This window comes from Macaca mulatta, chromosome 19, assembly GCF_049350105.2.
Source record: "Macaca mulatta isolate MMU2019108-1 chromosome 19, T2T-MMU8v2.0, whole genome shotgun sequence".
Classification (NCBI taxonomy): domain Eukaryota; kingdom Metazoa; phylum Chordata; class Mammalia; order Primates; family Cercopithecidae; genus Macaca; species Macaca mulatta.
In genome coordinates, this window is record NC_133424.1 from 7,523,041 (window position 1) to 7,543,656 (window position 20,616).

The 20,616-nt window shown below is 51.0% G+C and overlaps 2 protein-coding genes across 11 annotated transcripts in view; both read right to left on the reverse strand.

Annotated features, from left to right (window-relative positions):
• Window positions 1–1,576: 1,576 nt before the first annotated feature.
• TNFSF14 (TNF superfamily member 14) lies at window positions 1,577–8,810 on the reverse strand. Of its 4 annotated transcripts, none has more exons than XM_077979671.1 (5): window positions 8,448–8,810; window positions 6,011–6,047; window positions 5,713–5,754; window positions 1,894–3,975; window positions 1,577–1,800 (listed from the first exon to the last, which is right to left on the reverse strand). In XM_077979671.1, exons 1-4 carry the CDS (start codon window positions 8,664–8,666, stop codon window positions 3,551–3,553), a joined length of 723 nt encoding a protein of 240 aa, XP_077835797.1. In that variant the 5' UTR covers window positions 8,667–8,810; the 3' UTR covers window positions 1,577–1,800; window positions 1,894–3,550. The 4 variants fall into 4 exon arrangements, with proteins under 4 accessions (XP_077835797.1, XP_028695290.2, XP_077835799.1 ...); XM_028839457.2 differs by having other exon boundaries at window positions 1,577–1,790; window positions 1,883–3,975; window positions 8,448–8,801; XM_077979673.1 differs by lacking the exon at window positions 6,011–6,047 and having other exon boundaries at window positions 8,420–8,801.
• Window positions 8,811–17,806: 8,996 nt separating this feature from the next.
• The window catches only part of C3 (complement C3), a 41,266-nt gene continuing 38,456 nt past the window's right edge, over window positions 17,807–20,616 (reverse strand). For 5 of the 7 annotated variants that reach the window (XM_015122636.3, XM_077979621.1, XM_077979619.1 and 2 more), the window contains exons 36-41: window positions 19,998–20,103; window positions 19,370–19,459; window positions 19,087–19,170; window positions 18,347–18,430; window positions 18,126–18,261; window positions 17,807–17,995 (exon numbers count right to left, since the gene is read on the reverse strand). In XM_015122636.3, coding sequence (XP_014978122.2) covers window positions 17,854–17,995; window positions 18,126–18,261; window positions 18,347–18,430; window positions 19,087–19,170; window positions 19,370–19,459; window positions 19,998–20,103 — 642 coding nt within the window. In that variant the 3' untranslated portion in view covers window positions 17,807–17,853. Of the gene's footprint in view, window positions 17,996–18,125; window positions 18,262–18,346; window positions 18,431–19,086; window positions 19,197–19,284; window positions 19,460–19,997; window positions 20,104–20,616 lie in introns of all 7 variants that reach the window. The other 2 variants (XR_013409635.1, XM_077979622.1) reach the window with 2 other exon arrangements.

A 20,616-nucleotide genomic window follows, 5' to 3' on the forward strand; every position in this document is an offset into this window, starting at 1 on the left:
TATAGCTTGCCACAGTATCTTATCAGTAATTGCATTCTTGGATGCGCTGGGAGTCAGCTTAAGTCCTTAAGGAAGGGGGGTGAGTAAGGGGCTGTCAGTGAAGGAGTCAAAATGGAGTCTGTCTGGCTCTGTCTGTTAGGAGAGAGTCAATCAGGTTAAAAGCAAAGTAGGATATCACATCGGGATTACAGGTGTGAGCCACCGCACCTGGCCAACATCACCATCATTCCTGACTCTGAATTTATATACTACTAACCAGCAATCGCTTTCCTCCACTTATTCACACATAAGTACTTAACAGTAAAAGATGTGAGATACCTATCTGGCATGTGAGAAAATGATATATAGCTACTGACGGGGATTTCCCTTGAGGATGCTGAGTAAACTTTGTGGTGTGTGCCTGCATTTCCACTGCAACCTGTTCATGTGATGAGTTGTGGAATTTCCCACTTGTGGCATCACATTGGGGCTCAAAAAGTTTCAGATTTTGGAGTATGTTTTTTTTTTTTTTGAGATGGGAGTCTTGCTCTGTCACCCAGGCTGGAATGTGGTGGTGTGATCTCGGCTCACTGCAACCTCAACCTCCCGGGTTCCTGCCTCAGCCTCCCGAGTAGCTGGGATTACAGGTGCCCCCCCAACCACACCCAGCTAATTGTTTGTATTTTTAGGAGATGGGGTTTCATCATGTTGGCCACGTCTGGAACTCCCGACTTCAGGTTATCCATCCACTTTGACCTCCCAAAGTGCTAGGATTACAGGCATGAGCCACCACGCCCAGCCTAGATTTTGGAGCATTTTGAATTTGCGATGGTGAATCTGTACTGTTGTTCCTCTCCCGCCACAACCATTTTGCCGATGGGGACACTGGAGCCCTGGGAGGTGGTGGAACTTGCTCGAGGTCGTATAGCTAGTGAGTGGCAGAGTGGACTCAGAACCCAGGATCATCTGATTGCAGAGTCTGTTTCCTTCATCAACAATGGCAAGAATACTATTGGCAATAACAACAGCAGCCCACAAATTTTGACTTGTCATTCATGACAACAAAAAGATAATAACAATACATTCGCCTCTGGGGTCGAAACCCGTATCCTAGAGTCCTAGGAACTAAGGAGTCCCTCCAGCCACACTGTGGCAATACTCATTTGCATAGGTCCTCTAATTTGCATGCATATCATTATCTGCCCCCACCCAACCCACCAGCTCCCTGTATTTTATGCTTCTAACTGGCTTGGCGGATTGTCACTCTGTCCTGGATGTGTCTAATAAGGGCGTCTTGCGGGATGTAGCCTCTACTTCCTCAGGAATTGTGGATTGGAGAGGAAGCCAGATCCAGACGTGAGGTCTCTGGTTTCCCCCACATTTCCTGCATGGACTTGAGCCAACTGGGTTCAGGTTCCTTGTCTGTAAAATGACCTCCACGGGTCATTACCTCCATCCCTCTGCCTCTAGGCGCCACCACCTGTTGCTAATGATTGCCCCCCTCCGACTCCTTCCTCTCCCTGTGGGGCTCTTTGGGCTTGACAATTCCTCTCTACCCTTCTTCAGTTTCTTCCCCCAAGAACTAGACAGATCCAGGTACAACTCTTTGCCATTTATTTCAAAGATCAGTGGTTAAGAGGCCCAGGGTTATGAACAAGGTCTGGTCCTCACCCCAAGATATGTTAGTCTGGGCTGAGGAAGGCCCTCAGGCTGTGTCCATATGTGTATAATGTTGTGTGTTTGTCATTGTGATGTTGTGTGTGTGTGTAATGCTGTGTGTTTGTCATTGTGATGTTGTGTGTGTGTAATGTGTGTTTGTCACTGTGATGTGTGTGTAACGTGTGTTTGTCATTGTGATGTGTGTGTGTAATGTGTGTTTGTCATTGTGATGTGTGTGTGTCATGTGTTTGTCACTGTGATGTGTGTGTAATGTGTGTTTGTCATTGTGATGTGTGTGTGTAATGTGTGTTTGTCATTGTGATGTGTGTATAATGTGTGTTTGTCATTGTGATGTGTGTGTGTCATGTGTTTGTCACTGTGATGTGTGTATAATGTGTGTTTGTCATTGTGATGTGTGTCATGTGTGTTTGCCATTGTGGTGTTGTGTGTGTGTATGTTTGTGTAACCAGGTCTGACTATAACTTGGTCTCTCTGTGTCTGATCTAATGAGTATTAATTACCAAGTGTGACGGTGACACCTCTGGGGGTGGCTGTGTGGCTGGGATGCTGTCTGAGTTTTGTGTGGTTGTGTTTTAACATACACACAGTGCTGCGACTGTCTGTGATGCCATCTATGACTTCCATGTGATTCTGCGGTTGTGCATGAATCTGGCACTTCGTGTGTATGAGTCTATAGTTGTGAAAGAATGGCTGAGATTACGCAGCCATGTGACAGATTTCGTGGGATGCCATAGGTGTGACTGTATAGTCATTCTTTCTTCCTTCCTTTCAATCAGCAAGCATTTCCCTAGGGCCTGCTTTGTGCCAGGTCCTGGGCTGGATGCCAGGGACAGATCTGTGGTGCCCTCTTGGGGATGTCTATGCTTGGCAGTGATGAAATCAGCCATGGTGGCAGCATTTGCACCATGGAAATTGGCAAACATTACAAAGCTATCCCCCTCCGAGGACAGCTGGTTTTTAAACATTTATGAGCACACTGCTGTGCCCATGTATCCGAGTGTAACTCTTTGTGACCAGGCTGAGGTGTGGCCACCAGTCTGTGGGTGGGATCTGAGTATGTGACTCTGACTGTAGGTGGGGTGGGCTGGGCTCTACATGATGAGTCCTGATGATCAGTCTCCCGCCCACCCTGTCTGTACTCATGATGAGAGGAGGGAAGTGGAGGAAGTTTCCCACCCCCAGCCAAGTTCCTGGAGTCCCAAGTCCCACTTTCTTCTGAATGAAAAGCATAAATACCCACCCCTCACCCCTTCTTCCTGAATATCAGGCAAATCAACTTTACCCAATGTTTGGGAGCCCACAGACCCCAAGTCTCTGGGTCTTTGTCCTTAGTATTGTCCATGGCAGGGTTTGCAGTCTACGTGGGTCTTCTGAAGGTGCCTGCTGGGTCTTCAACCCCTCAAGATGGCTGAGTTCTTGGTCCCTGGTGGTGCCCACTGAACTCTCCGCCTTCGAGTTTTGGGTTCCCTCGCATGTGATCCAAGATCTGTTTCCTGAATTTTCTTTTTTCTTTCTTTTTTTGAGGCAAAGTCTCGCTCTGTTGCCCAGGTTGGACTGCAGTGGTGCGATCTCGGCTCACTACAACCTCCGCCTCCCAGGTTCAAGCAAAATTCCCCTGCCTCAGCCTCCCGCGTAGCTGGGATTACAGGCAGGCACCACCACGTCCGGCTAATTTTTGTATTTTTAGTAGAGATGGGGTTTTGCCATGTTGGCCAGGCTGGTCTCGAACTCATGACCTCAGGTGATCCGCCTGTCTAGGCCTCTCAAAGTGCTGGGATTACAGGCGTGAGCCACTGCGCCCCGCCTCTGCTTCGTGAGTTTTCTTTCCCCTGAGGCACCCTCTGAGTTCTCCATGTGTCAGACCCACGTCCAATGCACCACGCTCCTTCCTTCACACCATGAAAGCCCCGAAGTAAGACCGGGTGCCATCACGCAGTCGGACCAGGCGCTCATCCAGCACACGGACGACCACCTCCTCCCCAACCTCCAGGTGCACCACACCACCCAGGAAGCTGCTGTCCCACCAGACGCGGGAGTTGCTGGTGGCCCGTCCGCAGGGTGACTGCTGGCTGACCAACAGCTCCAGCTCCTCGGGGTAGCGGGGCGTGCGCTTGTAGAGGCCGTGGGTGATGGTGCTGGCCAGGCCCAGCGGGCAGCCCACACCGCCCAGCTGCACCTTGGAGTAGATGTAGTAGTAGCCAGCCTTGTTGGCCACAAGGGCCCCATCGTGGTAGTCGAGGCCCCTCAGGAAGGCCAGGCCCAGCTGGGTCTCCCATAGCAGCGGTCCCCCGCTGCCCGTCAAGCTGGAGTTGGCCCCTGTTTGGGAGAGAGAGACAAAAGGGGGCTGCCGGTCAGCACATGTGTTACTCTGTTTTTGTTTTGTTTTGGTTTGGTTTTTGACACAGAGTCTCACTCTGTCACCCAGGCTGGAGTGCAGTGGCGTGATCTCGGCTCACTGCAACCTCTGCCTCCCAGGTTCAAGCGACTCTTCTGCTTCAGTCTCTTGAGTAGCTGGGACTACAGGTGCCTGCCACCACACCCAGTTACTTTTTGTAGTTTTAGTAGAGACGGGGTTTTGCCATGTTGCCCAGGCTGGTCTTGAACTCCTGACCTCAGGTGATCCACCCACCTCGGCCTCCCAGAGTGCTGGGATTACAGGTGTGAGCCACCACGTCTGTCCTCACATGTCTTACTTTTGCTGTGTGACTCCAGGCCAGGCACCACTAGGCAGTGTGTGTGTGTGTGTGCGCGCGTGTGTGCACGCATATGTGTGTATTTGTAGAGACGGGGTCTCACAATGTTGCCCAGGCTGGTCTCAAATTCCTGGGCTCAACCGATCCTTCAGGCTCCCAAGTGCTGGGATTATAGGCATGAGCCACCCTGCCTAGCCTGTTTGTATGTATTAATTCGCTTTATCTCTGCTTTGCAGATGAGGGAAACTGAGGCACAGAGAAGCAAATTAATTTGTTTAGTCTACATCTCAACTCTTTGCATCCCTCTTTTGCAGGTGGGGAAACTGAGGCATGGAAACGTTAAGTGACTTGCCAAAAGTGTCAAAACTTGGCTGGGTGTGGCGTCTCACCCCTATAATCCCAGCACTTTGGGAGGCTGAGGCAGGAAGGTCCCTTAAACTCAGGAGTTTGAGGCCAGGAGTTCCAGATGAAGTAACATAGGGAGACGCCATCTCTACAAAAAACAAAAAAATTAGCTGGGCATGGTGGCAGGTACCTGTAGTCCCAGCTGCTGGGGAAGCTGAGGTGGGAGGATCGCTCGCACCTGGCAAGTTGAGGATGCAGTGAGCCATGATAGCGCCACTCCAGCCTGGGTGACAGAGTGAGACCCTGTCTCAAAAAAAAAAAAAAAAAAAAAGTGTCCAAACATGCAAATTTGCAAAACCGAGAAACCAAGGCGGCATCTCGTACCTGCTGTGTGCTTCAGTTTCCCTCTCTGTTAAATGGACACATTACTAGCACCTGCTTAGAATGTAATGAATTAATATGTAGAAAGCATGTCATAGCACATAACACAGCATAAGTACTATACGAGAGTTCATTAAATGAATACAACTAGGCTGGGCGCGGTGGCTCATGCCTGTATTCCCAGCACTTTGGGAGGCCGAGGTGGGAGGATCACCTGAGATCAAGAGTTTGAGACCAGCCTGGCCAACATGACAAAACTCCGTCTCTACTGAAAATACAAAAAAAAGTAACCGGGTGTGGTGGTGGGTGCCTGTAATCCCAGCTACTTGGGAGGCTGAGGCAGAAGAATTGCTTGAACCCTGGAGGTGGAGATTGCAGTGAGCCGAGATCATGCCACTGCACTCCAGCCTGGGCGACACAGCGAGACTCTCTCAAAAGTAAATAAATAAATAAATAAATAAAAGAAAATAATAAATAAAACTGGAAACACGTAGCACTTGTGGCGTATGTTCTGAGCAACTCTGTGAGTAAATAAGGAATGAATGAATGAATACACTGGTATGTATAGCGTTTATCTGGTCTTCCGGAGACGCCCTGACCCCTGCCCCTTGCCAGGATCCAGGGTCCCCCTCACCTGTGAGATGCGCTGCTGGGTTATTCTGGTGAGACCTTCGCTCTGGGGAGAGAGGTCAGAGGTTAGAAACGAAGACAGTGGAGGTAAAAGCCAGCCTTCTACAGGGTCATCGTGTACACCTCCTGGATTCAACCCCACCCCTTCCGGAGTGACCCAAACTTCTGCTTCTCAGGCCTGGGGGAGGGGCACCTGTGAGGATTTGGCCAGTTGTGCAAATCATATTGGGCAATTGACCAAGGGGTGGGGGCAGCGTGGGAATCATCTCGCCTCCTTCCCTGGGACCAGGACCCTGACTCACCTTGTATCAGCTGCTCCCAGGAGCCTCCGTGTCCGTCCTGAAAATGCAGAAGGGGCCTACGGTAAGAACCTGCAGTGGGGCCACGCCCTTGCATTGCTCACACACGGCTGTGAGACACGAGGACCGTGGCCACCGACACCACCCTCAGACGCGTACACAGGGCCACATGCACTCACTTGCACACACACACCCCCTGCCTAGCAGCCTGACAACCACCTGGTGCCTCAGTTTCCCTCTATGTAAATAGAGTTATGAATAGTGTCTGCTTGGCATTGAATGAATTAATATATGTAAGGCATTATTACAGTGCTTGGCACATAGTATGCACTAGAGAAGGGTTTAATAGGCTGGCTGCATTGGCTCACGCCTCTAATCCCAGCACTTCGGGAGGCTGAGGCAGGCAGATTACCTGAGGCCAGGAGTTCGAGACCAGCCTGGCCAACACAGTAAAACCCTGTATCTACTAAAACTACAAAAATTAGCTGGGCGTGGCAATGGTACACGCCTGTAATCCAGCTGCTCCGGAGGCTGAGGCAGGAGAATCGCTTGAACCTGGGAGGTTGCCGTGGGCCCAGATTGTGCCACTGCACTCTAGCCTGGGTGACAGAGTGAGATTCTATCTCAAAAATAAAATAAAATAAAATAAAATAAAATAAAATAAAATAAAATAAAAGGGTTTAATAAATAAGTAACATTGCCCAGTGCGGTGGCTTACACCTGTAATCCCAGCACTTTGGGAGGCCAAAGTGGGAGGATGGCTTGAGGCTAGGAGTTTAAGACCAGTCTGGGCAACATAGCAAGACCTCATCTCTACAAAAAATTTTAAAGATTAGCTGGGCATGGTGGTGGGTGCCTGTAGTCCCAGCTACTTATGAAGCTGGGGTAGGAGCCTTGCTTGAGCCCAGGAGTTTGAGGCTGCAGTGAGCTCTGATCATGCCACTCCACTGTAGCCTGGGCAGCCAAGTAAGACCCAGTCTCTAAGATAAATAAATATGTAATTAAATAAATAAGTAATATTTAAAAATACATGGACAAGGTCAGGTGTGGTAGCTCACACCTGTAATCCCAGCAATTTGGGAGGCTGAGGCAGGCAGATCACCTGAGGTCAGGAGTTCGAGACCAGCCTGGCCAACATGGTGAAACCCCATCTCTACTAAAAATACAAAAATTAGCCGGGCATGGTGGCAGATGCCTGTAATCACAGCTACTACTCAGGAGGCTGAGACAGGAGAATGGCTTGAACCCGGGAGCTGGGGTTGTAGTGAGCCAAGACTGCACCACTGCACTACAGCTTGGGCAATGGGAGAGAAACCTTGTCTCAAAAACAAGAAAATGCGGTCAGCGAGACGGCTGGACACATGGACGCCACCCTTGGGATATAGCAGCTGCCACAGGGCACAGACCTCAACATCGTCACAATGCTTAGAAGACACATGTGGCCTCAGATGTGTGGACATGTGGTTTGTGGTTTATGGATTCATGTGTGTCTATAGACACGGAGACCCAGAGACAAAGACACACAACACAAATACACCGGCTGCAGATAGGCAGGTGTGTGGACGTGTGGGTACACACACATGCGTCCACGTGGGTACGTGGACAGGAATGTGTGGCCACGGGATCTAGACCCAGGACACAAAAGGGGCCAAGCCCACATGGGCATGGTGTTGGGCACACACAGACCCCCAGGTGAGGCACACAGACAGGCGGACACGTCCACGGCCAGCTGGAAGCAGCCCGAGAGATTTCCACAGATGGAAATGGTCAGAGAATTAATCTCAGTAGCAGCGATAAGAGTACAGAGAAGGCCGGACACAGTGGCTCGTGCCTGTAATCCCAGCACTTTGGGAGGCTGAGGTGGGTGGATCTCCTGAGGTCGGGAGTTCGAGACCAGCCTGACCAACATGGAGAAACCCCATCTCTACTAAAATTACAAAATTAGCTGGGCATGGTGGTGCGTGCCTGTAATCCCAGCTACTGGGGAGGCTGAGGCAGGAGAATCGCTTGAACCTGGGAGGCGGAGGTCGTGGTGAGCAGAGATCGCGCCATTGCACTCCAGCCTGGGCAACAAGAGTGAAACTCTGTCTCGAAAATAAAAAAGTACAGAAAAAATGCATGTGTGTGTGCACAGGCGTGTGCATGGCAGTGCTGGGGTGTCAGTTCCGACGGGTGGAGCTGGCACTGTCTGGTACCACACACGCCGTAGCATACTTCGTCCCCTATGAAGAGGTTGCCCTTATTTTGTAGATGAAGACACTGAGGTTCAGAGAGGTGAATTCACTTGCCCAAGGCTGGGAGCAGCAACCTGTCAAGCCAGCTGCTCTCAGCCTGTGCCCTGTCCTGCACACACACACACACACAGACATGCAGTGACCCACAGTGACACAGGAGAGCCCCCCTCGCCTCCACCTACTGTCAGCCCCCCGGTCCCACTCACAGGCAGGCGGGTGACCATCTCTCCCAGACGCCAGTGCAGCTGCAGAAGGAACCAGCCTTGGATGGCCAGCCCGGCCCCCATCAGCAACAGCAAGAGACCCAGACCCACCCGGGCCACACTGCACGTCTGTCTCCGGCGGCTTCGTCCCAGCCTCGTGAATGGGATGTCAGTCTGTCCATCCACCACAAACACTGAGGGCCGTACGACACTCTCCTCCATGCCCAAGGTGCCTGGAGCGGGGCTGGCACGCCTGGGTCCTTCAACCTCAGAGGAAACCAAAATTGCTCAACCCTCCTGGGCTGTGCACGCTGCGGACAGACACCCGAGGGCCGCCTTTAGAGCTGGGGTTCAGCCCCACCCCTTCCCCCACTCACCCTCCTCTTCTTCCTGTCCCCTCCGCCCCCGGCCTTGGCCCTGTCTCACTCTCACTCATGCAGACTCTCACACTTTCCAGAGGCTTCTGAAAATGTGACTCAAGTGGCAAGTGCAGTGGGGAGCCCCCAGCTTTCCCTTCCTGGATGCTTCTTTTGCTTGGGGCCACCAAATATTTCCTGAGGACTTTCTGTCCATGCCAGGCTCTGCTCTAGGTGTGGGGAATGCGGCAGTGAACAATGGCGACAAGGTTCCCTGCTTCGATGGTGCTCTTCTCCTGGTGAAGCCAGAGAGACAAGAAACCTCATAAACAAGAAAATAAAATGTTGTGGGTTTGTTTTTGTTTTTGTTTTTGTTTTCTGAGATGGAGTCTCGCTCTGTTGCCCAGGCTGGAGTGCAGTGGCATGATCTCAGCTTAGAACAACCTGCACCTCCTGGGTTCAAGTGATTCTCCTGCCTCAGCCTCCCAAGTAGCTGGGATTACAGGCGCGTGCCACCATGCCTGGCTGCTTTTTGGATTTTTAGTAGAGACAGGGTTTCACTGTGTTGGTCAGGCTGGTCTCAAACTCCTGACCTCAAGCGATCCGCCCACCTCAGCCTCCCAAAGTGCTGGGATTACAAACATGAGCCACTGTGCCTGGCCTTCTGTTGTGTTTGGATGTGACAAGTGCAGTGAAAAATATGAGAGTGGAATAAAGGAGTGGATGTGTGCTCTGTGTGTGTGCCTGAGTCTGCATGCATGTATGTGTGTGGTGTGTGCATGTGGATGTGTGTATTCAGTTGTGTGCATGCAAGTGTGTATTGTGTACACACTTGCACGTGTGCATGCCTGTGTATGCATACATGTGCTGGCATATAAATGTGTGTGCTCATGTGGGCAGGTGCATGCATACATGTGTGTTGTGCATCTGTGTGCATGTACATTTGGTCCATGTACCTGCATGCATGTGCACGTGTGTGTATGTGTGTACATGCATCACATGTGCAAGTGGGTGTGCATATATGTGCTGTGTGCAGGTGTGTGCATGCATGTACCTGTGCATTGGTGCATGTGTGTGTGTGCACGCTTGCACGGGTGTGTGCATGTGAGTGGGGAGGTCCATGTATAAGTGTGCATGCATTCATGTGTGGATTTTAAAAACTGGAACTCATAGTCAGGTGTTAGAACCACTGTTCACCCAGTGAGCTGAGCCTAAGACCTGGGAGTCCCTCCCTCTGTCTTGTCCTCACATTCTACCCTGCAGCGAGTCCTGTTCATTCAACCTCCAAACCAGATCTCAAATCCCACCGCCTGTTTCCACCCCTGCTGCTACCACCCTAGCTCGGTGCTATGAATTGAATGTTTGTGTCCGCCCCACCCCAACCTCCAATTTATATGTTGAAGCCCTAATCCCCAGTGTGATGGTGTTAGGTGATGGGACCTTTGGGAGGTAATCAGGTCATGGTGGTGGAGCTCCATGATGGGATCTGTACCAGTATAGGAAGAGACATGAGATGTTCACTGCCTCCTCCATGTGAAGATGCAGCAAGAAGGTGGCCGTCTGTAAACCAAGAAGAGAGCCCTCACCAGAACCTCACTGTGCTCTTGGACTTCCAGCCTCTAGAACTATGATAAATAAACGCTTGTCATCTAAGCCATGCAGTCTATGGTATCTTGAGAGCATCCCGAGCTGACTGAGACACTAAGGTACCCTCGTCTCTCGCTTGGACTGTTGCAGTAGCTTCCTCATTAGATGCCTAGATGTCCTGCTTCATCTGTTGCCACTTTAAAATTCACTTTCTACCCTCTATCTACTGTGAGCTCACTTATTTATTTATTTATTTGGATTTTGTTTTGTTGGGGTGAAAAGTCACATAACAAACCCATTTAAAAAATGAGTAACTCGGCTGGGCACGATGGCTCACGCCTGTAATCCCAGCACGGTGTGGGATGGTGGCCACCTACTTGCTGGTGAAAAGTTCTCTGGGGTCTGGGTCCCTGGAGCAGAGAGAGAAACTGACTTTGGTGGACACCCCTCATCCCTGCCAACCCAACCTGCCTGGACCTCCAGGCAACACCCCCTTAGACGGGTCACTCTTTGTCCAGAGAATGTCTCCAGTGGCTGGGAGCAAAGCCTGCCCACCATCCCAGGTGGCCCATCCCAAGCAAACAGGGCATTCCATGCTGGAAATGTCCTCTTTGTTTGATTGATTGAGATAGGGTCTTGCTCTGTTGCCCAGGCTGGTGTGAAGTGATGCAATCACAGCTCATTGCAGCCTTGACCTCCTGGACTCAAGCCATCCACCTCAGCCTCCCAAGTAGCTGGGACCACAGCCACTCACCACCGCACCTGGTTAATTAAAAAAAAAAATTCGTATAATAGATACTGGGTCTCACTATGTTGTCCAGGCTTGTCTAGAACTTCTGGGTTCAAGTGATCCTCTCACCTTGGCCTCTCAAAGTGCTGGGATTACAGGCATGAGCCACTGTGCCTGGATCCTGTCTTGTTTGTTTGTTTGTTTGAGACAGAGTCTCGCTCTGTCGCCCAGGCTGGAGTGCAGTGGTGTAATCTCGGCTCACTGCAAGCTCCGTCTCCCAGGTTCACGCCATTCTCCTGCCTCAGCCTCCCGAGTAGCTGGGACTACAGATGCCCACCACCATGCTTGGCTAATTTTTTTGTATTTTTAGTAGACACGGGGTTTCACCGTGTTCGCCAGGATGGTCTCGATCTCCTGACCTCGTGATCTGCCCGCCTCGGCCTCCCACAGTGCTAGGATTACAGGTGTGAGCCACTAAGCCCAGCCTCTTTCTTTGTTTTTTTTTGTTTGTTTGTTTGTTTTGAGGCAGAGTCTCGCTCTGTCACCCAGGCTGGAGTGCAGTGGTGCCATTTTGGCTCACTGCAACCTCTGTCTCCTGGATTCAAGCAATTTTCCTGCCTCAGCCTCCTGAGTAGCTGGGATTACAGGCACCCACCACCATGCACGGCTAATTTTTGTATTATATGTTGGCCATTATATATGTTGTAACATATATGTGGTATATATATTGGCCAGACTGGTCTCGAACTCCTGACCTCAGGTGATCTGCCCACATCAGCCTCCCAAAGCGCTAGAATTACAGGCATGAGCCACTGCACCTGGCTCCTGTCTTGCTTCGTAAGTATCTTTGTAATATCCTGGATTTTACCTCTCGGCTCTGAAAGCCGAAAACACTTATCTGGCCCTTTATAGATATAGTTTGCTGCCAGTTTGCCCCTGACCTTAGGCTAAGACACCAAGTGACCTTCACTGGGGCCTCTGAGCTTGGGCCCTTGTGCTTTTGCTCACTCTGCCCCAGGCAGACGTCCTGGGTCTTTGCACTTCCTCTTCCTGCTGCTTGGGACTGTCTTCCCTAGATCTCCAAAGCTGGCTCCCCCTGGTCATCTGTGTCTTGACTCAAGAAACTTCTCCTCACAGGAGCCCTCCCTGTATTGGTCAGATGTCTCCTGAGAGACAGAACCGATAGAAGATAGACAGAGATAGAGATGGAGATCTATAGGCTGGGTGTGTTGGCTCACGCCTGTAATCCCAGCACTTCCGGGGCTGAGGCATGTGGATCGCCTGAGGTCGGGAGTTCGAGACCAGCCTGGCCAATATGGGGAAACTCCGTCTCTATCAAAAATACAAAAAAAAAAAAAAAAAAAAAAAAAAAAAAATTAGCTGACTGTGGTGGCACCCTCCTGTAATCCCAGCTACTCGGGAGGCTGAGGCAGGAGAATCACTTGAACCCGGTAGGCAGAAGTTGCAATGAACTGAGATTGTGCCACTGCACTCCAGACTGAGCAGTGGCATGAGACTCTGTCTCAAAAAAAAAAAAAAGAAAAAGAGATCTGTAGAGACAGACAGAGATACAGAGTCAGAGCAGAGACAGACACGGAAAGCTAGAGAGACAGGGACACAGAGATATAAAGACAGACGGAGAAAAAGAGAGAGACAGAGAGAAGTATAGAGTCAGAGAGAGAGTGTGTGTGACACATTTATTTTAAGAAATTAGCTCACACAATCATGGGAGTTGGCAAGTCTGAAGTCCACAGGACAAGCCAGTTAGGCTGGAGGCTCAGGGCTCGGGTAAGAGGTGGCACTGCAGTCTTAAAGCCTAAAGGCTGGAAATTCAGGCAGAATTTCTAAGTTGCAACCTTGAGGCAGAATTCCTTCTTCAGGAAACTGCGGTGTTTACTCCTTAGACCTGCAACTGATCAGGTGTAACCCACTCACAATACCTAGGCTTATCTCCTGTCCTGAAAGTCAACTGTGGTTGTTGATGTGGTCTGAAAAATACCTTTCTAGCCAGGTGTTGCGGCTCACACCTGTAATCCCAGCACTTAGGGAGGCAGAGGTGGGAGGATTGCTTGAGCCCAGTAGTATAAGACCTGCCTGGGCAATATGGTGAGACCCTGTTCTCAACAAAAAGGAAAAAAAAAAAAAAAAGACCAAAAAAATAAAGAAATATAAAATACCTTTCTAGCAACATTTAGACTAGTGTTTTACCAAACAACTGGTCACATAGCCTGGCTATGTTATCACATACGTTAGCCCTCAGGCCACTCAATCTAAGAGATCTTCTTAACTGCTGGACCCGTCCCGTGGGTGAACTTTCCTTTTTGGACATCCTCACCATCCAAAATCCATTCCACACTGTCTTCTTTTTTGGGGAGCAGGTGCAGGGAATGGAGTCTCGCTTTGTTGTCCAGGCTGGAGTGCAGTGGTGCCATCTCAGCTCCCTGCAACCTCCACCTCCCGGGTTCACGTGATTCTCCTGCCTCAGCCTCCCGAGTAGTTGGGATTACAGGTGCCTGTATTTTTAGTACAGAGGAGGTTTCACCATGTTGGCCAGGCTGGTCTCGAACTCTTGACCTCAAATCATCTGCTCACCTCGGCCTCCCAAAATGCTGGGCTTACAGGCGTGAGCCACCACGCCCGGCCCCATGCTGCCTTCAAGGGTCCTTTCCTGCTTCCCCTTTTAGAATGTAAGATTCACAAGATCCTATCTGCACCCTTCACAGCCTCAAGTGATAAGTTTTAGTCCAAAAGAAAAGCAAACACAAACAAAAGCCCCAAACACCCCTATATGTTGAAGAAACGAATCAAATGAATCCCAAACAGGAGAAAGCAGGAGTGAAGGCCGGGCACAGTGGCTCACGCCCGTAACCCCAGCACTTTGGGAGGCCAAGGAGGGTGGATGACTTGAGCTCAGCAGTTTGAGACCAGCCTGGCAACATGGCGAAACCCTATCTCTACTAAAAATACAAAAAAAATTAGCTGGGCATGGTGGCACACACCTGTAATCTCAGCTACTTGGGAGGCTGAGGCAGGAGAATTGCTTGAACCTCGAGGCGGAGGTTGCAGGGAGCCGAGACCGTGCCACTGCACTGTAGCCTGGGGGACAGAGCAAGACTCCTCTCAAATTCAAAAAAAAAAAAAAATTAGAAAGGAGGAATGAATAAGAAAAGAATAAAGAAATGAGAAGAAGGATGTGAAGTAGAGTGGTGGTCTTGGCAGATGTCAGCCGGGATACCCACTGAGTTGCAGGAGGCTTTGGCATTTGGGAGCTTGAGGGTGTAGTGCAGGCTATGCATCTATTTCCCCCATGCCCCCGGAGTTGTGGGGTGTCTGAGGGAAAGAGGCTCTGGAGGCATGACTTTCAGTCTCAGTGGGTGTTTCTTGATGACTTGGTGCAGAGCTGGGAGGCTGCATCCCACTCTCCATACACACACCCTCCCAGTCCCCAGGGGACCAGAGGTGCAGTGAGAGGAGGTGCTCGGGGCCCCGGTCCCCTCTAGCAACAGTGTCCCCGCTCCCCACACTCAAGGCTGCTGCTCCCCACGCAGTGCTGGTGATGCTGTGACCACAGAGCCCCCACACTCCCTCCCTAACTGCTGACTCATGTCTTCCCCTCCCTGGGGCTCCAGCCGGAAACGCTGCCCTGCCCGCCAGCCCCCTACTGCCCCCTCTCGGGTGCAGTCACCAGACATGGCTCACCCCAAAGCATTGACTCCTGGCTCAGGCCCATCTAGAAACGGGGTCTGGGAGAGTGAGGTGAGGCTGGAGGAGGGCAGAAGGGATGCAAATGAGGACAGGTGAGGATGCAGGTGAGAGGGCAGAGCAGGACTGCAGGCCGATGGGTCTGGCGAATCTACAAGGATAGATGCCGGGGGAGGTGCATTGCAGAAATGAAACCAATTCTGCAAAATCGTAACTGAGGAAATTATGACGGTGAAAGAAATCAGACCTAACCGACTCCGTCTTACTTCTAAGCTTCGTCTGTCCTTTTTCATTCCCGGGCATAGGCCGAACTAACTTTGGGAAGGAATTTAGTTCATGGTTTGGCTCTGAAACAAAATTGATAACAGCCCTTTCCCGAAAAGACTCCCTTTTTGCCTGGGGACTGGTCTGCCTTTGCAGGACTAACAAATTAGCTACAAGATTAGAAATTAACAGTTTAGGGGTCATGTGTCCTCTGGCTCCAAGAGTCTGAACCTCCCCACATTGCTCCTGGGGATAACATCACTATTGCAAAACCTAAGTTCAGTGCTGGCGATATTTTGCAGACCCTGAACTCAATGGATCAGCCGACAGCACCCAGACCAGAAATGTGACCCCTCCAGTTCTGTAATCCCACCCAGGAACGGAAGGCAAAAAACCTCACCTCGACCCCCTGTGATTCCAACCTCCATCTCACCAATCAACACGCCTCACTTCCCAAACCCCTACCTGCCAAACTATTATTATTATTATTATTATTATTTTGAGATGAAGTCTCGCTCTGTCACCCAGGCTGGAGTGAGTGCAGTGGCGCGATCTCAGCTCACTGCAACCTCCACCTCCCGGGTTCAAGCGATTCTTCTGCCTCAGCCTCCTGAGTAGCTGGGATTACAGGTGTGCACCACCACGCCTGGCTAATTTTTGTATTTTCAGTAGAGACGGGGTTTCATCATGTTGGCCAGGCTGGTCTCGAACTGTTGACCTCAGGTGATCCACCTGCCTCAGCCTCCCAAAGTGTGCGGATTACAGGCGTGAGCCACTGCATCTGGCCCACCAAACTATCTGTAAAAACTCTGATCCCCAAATATTCGGGGAGACTGATTTGAGTAATAACAAAACTCCGGTCTCCTACACAGCTGGCTCTGCGTGAATTACTCTTTCTCCACTGCAACCCCCGTCTGATAAATCAGTTCTGTCTAGGCAGGGGGCAAGGTGAACCCATTGGGCAATGACAGTAAGAAGGCAGGTAAATCTGCAGGTGAGAATGCTGGCAAGAACACAAGAAAATACCTAAAAAAGCGTGCAGGTGAGGACCCAGATGAAGATACAGAGAAAATACACTCGCCGGAGAGGATGTAGGGGGAAAAAGGTGAAAATATAGGTAAGAGTGCTATGAAGGTAAAGATACAGGTAAGCTTACAGATTGAGATGTAGGTGTTGGGGCCAGGGGAGGATGCCAGGAAAAAAAAAAAAAAGCAAAAACAACCCTGGTGGGGCGCCGTGGCTCACACCTGTAATCCCAGCACTTTGGGAGGCTGAGGTGGGCAGATCACCTGAGGTCAGGAGTTTGAGACCAGTCTGGCCGACATGGTGAAACCCCATCTCTCATAAAAATACAAAAATGAGGCCGGGCGCGGTGGCTCAAGCCTGTAATCCCAGCACTTTGGGAGGCCGAGACGGGCGGATCACGAGGTCAGGAGATCGAGACCATCCTGGCTAACACCGTGAAACCCCGTCTCTACTAAAAAATACAAAAAAACTAGCCGGAAAAGGTGGTGGGCGCCTGTAGTCCCAGCTACTTGGGAGGCTGAGGCAGGAGAATGGCGTAAACCCGGGAGGCGGAGCTTGCAGTGAGCTGAGATCCGGCCATTGCACTCCAGCCTGGGCGACAGAGCAAGACTCTGTCTCAAAAAAAAAAAAAAAAAAAAAAAAAAAAAAGAGCCAGGCGTGGCGGCGTGGGCCTGTAACCAAAGCTATTTGGGAGGCTGAGGCAGGAGAATCGCTTGAACCCAGGAGGCGCGGTCACAGTGAGCTGAGATCGCACCATTGCACTCACTCTGGGCGACAAGAGTGAAACTCCATCGCAGAAAAGAAAAAAACCCCACAGAAACAACAACAAAAACCCATACGTGGATACAGCTGAGGGTGCAGAGGAGCGAGCAGGTAAAGATTCAGATGAAAATATTGGTAACATTGGGAGCGGGGAGAACGTTAGGAAAAAGACCTAATGCATCCTGGACTTAGTAACTAGGTAATGGGGGGCTGGGTGTGGTGGCTCACGCCTGTAATCCCAGCACTTTGGGAGGCCGAGGCAGGCGGATCACTTGAGATCAGGAGTTCAAGACCAGCCTGGCCAATATAGTGAAATCTCTACCAAAAATACAAAAATTAGCCAGGCAAGGTGGCAGGTGCCTGTAATCCCAGCTACTCAGGAGGCTGAGGCAGGAGAATCACTTGAACCCGGGAGGTGAAGGTTGAAGTGAGCCAAGGTCGTGTCACTGCACTCCAGCCTGGGCGACAGAGCAAGACTCTGCCTCAAAACACACAAACACACACAAACACAAAACCTAGATGAGGGGTTGATAGGTGCAGGAAAGCGGCATGGCACACTTTACCTATGTAACAAATCTGCACATCCTGCACATGTACCCTGGAACTTAAAATAGTAATAATAATAAAAGAAAAAAATATATTGGTAAGATTATCAGGTGAGGATGCCGGTAAGCGAAGAGGTGAGAACTCAGGCGAAGAGGTTGTGAGCTGCCGGTGAATGTGCAGCTGAAATGGAGGTGAGGTGCAGGTGCATGCTATGTGCAGGTGAGGCAGGTCCGTGGTGCTTGGATAAAGAAGTCAGCACGCTGGCAGGTGAACGCCTGGAGAAAACGCAGTGGGAACAGGTGAGGTTTCAGGCAGGATGCAGCTGAGCTGCAGGTGAGGCGGCTGGGGATTTCAGCCTCTTGCTCCCTGGCAAAGAACTCCAGACAATGTGAAATATAACTGAAGCTTTATTGGGAGTGGGGGAATGGGGGTGTGGTCAGTTGGGGCACCCAAAGACAACCATGTTCTCAGTGAAGGTGCCGAGGTCCTGGCATTGTTTCTGGTTCTCTTCATCTTGGCATTCGTCCTCCTCGGGCCAGTGCTCCACCCAGGTGTCCTTCCCGATGATGTAGCTGAGACTGGAGGCAGGAATGGCAGGTCAGGAAGGGGCGTGGTGTGGGCGTGATGCATGGGGGCGTGGCCATTGTGTGGGCGTGGCATGGGCGGGGCAGTCGGACGGGCGTGCGCACGCGCAGGGTGAGTACTCACTTGGGTTTCTCTCCCCAGAAATCGGAGGAGAGACCCCACATGAGGTAGTGTTTCCCCTCCTCCAGCTTCAGGGCTTCCCTGCACTTGATGGGGCTGATGAACGTGCGCTGTTGTCCAACCTGCACCTCATCCGAGCCTGGAGTGGAGGGGAGAGGGAAGAAGCTGAGCCCTGGGGGGGAAGCCAGGGAGAAAGCCGCGGAAGGCAGCGTGCTGAACCTGACCTGACTTGATGATCTGCTCAATGGCCATGATGTACTCGTCAAAGTCATTGGACAGCTGGGCCTTGACCAGTCGGGTCTTGTACACTGTGGGGGAGAGGCGAACAGGGTGGGTGGTGGGTTGGGTTGACCATGAGGGGCACCCTGGTTTGCAGGTGCACCCGGGCACGTGGCTCTCTCCCCCAAGGGAAAGTTGTAGAATCACAGCCAGTCACACTATGGCCCACCCCTCATTACACACACAACCATAGAGGGTCACATGTCACCATCCACACACAGTTGTGCTCATAGATATGCACAGAGGTCACAGCCACCTACAAAGTATAACAGTAACATACTATTCATACTATGCAATGACAGCGACTCATGTGCACAAAATATCGCAGCCTCATGGCCACAGGCATAACCATGTACACAATCATAGCCACCGAAAACTATGGTCATCTACAGAACTTCAGGACCTCACACTCGCTGCCATCCACAACCACAGCCTCACACAACCATGGCCACACACGCAATGATGCACACAACCACATCCACCTTTCCTTACATAGGCATACCCGGGCCACTCACAGCCATGGTTCCCCACACAATCACGGCCCCTCACAATACCTGCTCACACACACAACACAGTCACCCACGCCCACAGCCTGAAGCCACACCATGACAACCACACCTACCACCCACCACACAGTTGGACACACACAGCCAAACACACATGACCCCGCCCATCACCCACTCACCATAGTCCACTCCTGGCTCACAGGCCTTGTCCAGCCGTTCTTCCAGGGTGACTTTGTCATCCAACTTTTGTATGAAGCAATTCTCTGCAAGGTGGGGGTGGAGACAGGGTCTAAGTCCCACTCCTTATCTGGGGCCTGCTGCCCATGGGTGTGGCCAACCCTGGAAGCCTACCCCTCTTGGTATCCCCTGGGTATGACTTTGGGGGTCCCTGGTCATGGGATGGACGACCTGGGGAAGTGTGTCTTGCTCAGTCGCACCTGTTCCCGGCTCCAGGGAACTCACCCTCAGCACAGCGGCACAGCTCATCACGACAGAGCTTGTTCAGCTTTCCATCCTCCTTTTCCGGGTGGTAGAACCGGGTACAGCTTTCCGCTGCAGGCAGATGTGACGCGAAGATGAGAGGATAAGGGTCTCCCTCCCAAGACCATGCCTGGGAGGCCCAGATCCCCAGTTCTCAGTCTTCAGACCTGGAGATGCTAGGTCTTCAACCCCTCAGATCCCTCGGATCCTGAGACCCCCTCTACTTTCTGATCTTTGGGATTCTCAGACCCTTGAGCCTCTTAGACTCTCAACTCACAGAAGGCTGGGACCCTTGAACCCCAAATTCATAGTTTCCTGGGACACTCAGACCTCCAACCCTCATACTCCTGGAATCCTTAGACCCTTATTTTGCAACTCACATATTCCCAGGACCCTGAGACTCCTGAACCCATCAGACCTCCAACTCTCAGATCCCTAGAACCAACTCATAGATTCTTGGGACCCTCAGACCCCTGGGACCTCCAGACTACTAATCCTCAAATCCCTGGACTCCTTAGACCTTCATTCTCAGATCCCCACAATTCATATATACCTGGGACTCTCAGGCCCCTGGAAACATCAGACCCCAGGCCCTAGTTTGGCTGCTCACCCAGGTTGTAATAGGCGTAGACCTTGACTGCACCAGGCTGGATAAGCTCTACATTAAAATATTGGTGAACTTTGAAAGCTATACAGTCATCCTCAGAGTGTGAGACCTGAGGGGGAAGGAGGAGCTTGGTCAGTGGGGTGATGTGGGAGGCAGTCCAGCATTGGGTCTTGGGAACTGAGGCAGTGGTGGAGAAATTGAAGGATAGAGGAGGAAGTGGCGAAGATGAATGAACAATTCAGCAAATCCATTTACTCTTCTTCCTACACTCACAGCGAGACTACATTTCTCAGCTCCTCTTTCAATTAGGTGTGGCCAGGTGGCTGAACTCTGGCCAACAAATTGCTATCTATACCCATAAAAACAACCCGTACACAATCTTATTTTCATCTAGAATGAAGGAATCCTGCAGAGAACTACAAAGGATCCGAAGCATTGCAGAGTAACAGGATGGAAGGTGCTTGGATCCCTGAGTGACTGCATGAAGCAGAGGGACCCTTCCTTACCTCCCACGCCAACTGGACTTCACATGAGTGAGAAATACAAGTCTGTTGTGTTAAGACCCTATATTCTTAGTGGTTTTGTTTTAGTAGCTATCATTACCTAAGCTGACTAAAATGGG

What these genes read in the sequence shown, in the direction of transcription:
- TNFSF14 (XM_077979671.1), bottom strand. Translation starts at nt 8,666, where the DNA reads ATGGAGGAGAGTGTCGTACGGCCCTCAGTGTTTGTGGTGGATGGACAG. An exon ending in CTGGGAGCAGCTGATACAAG is followed by an intron (nt 5,755 to 6,010) that starts GTGAGTCAGGGT and finishes CTCTCTCCCCAG; the next exon opens with AGCGAAGGTCTCACCAGAAT. An exon ending in CCCAGCAGCGCATCTCACAG is followed by an intron (nt 3,976 to 5,712) that starts GTGAGGGGGACC and finishes TCTCCCAAACAG; the next exon opens with GGGCCAACTCCAGCTTGACG.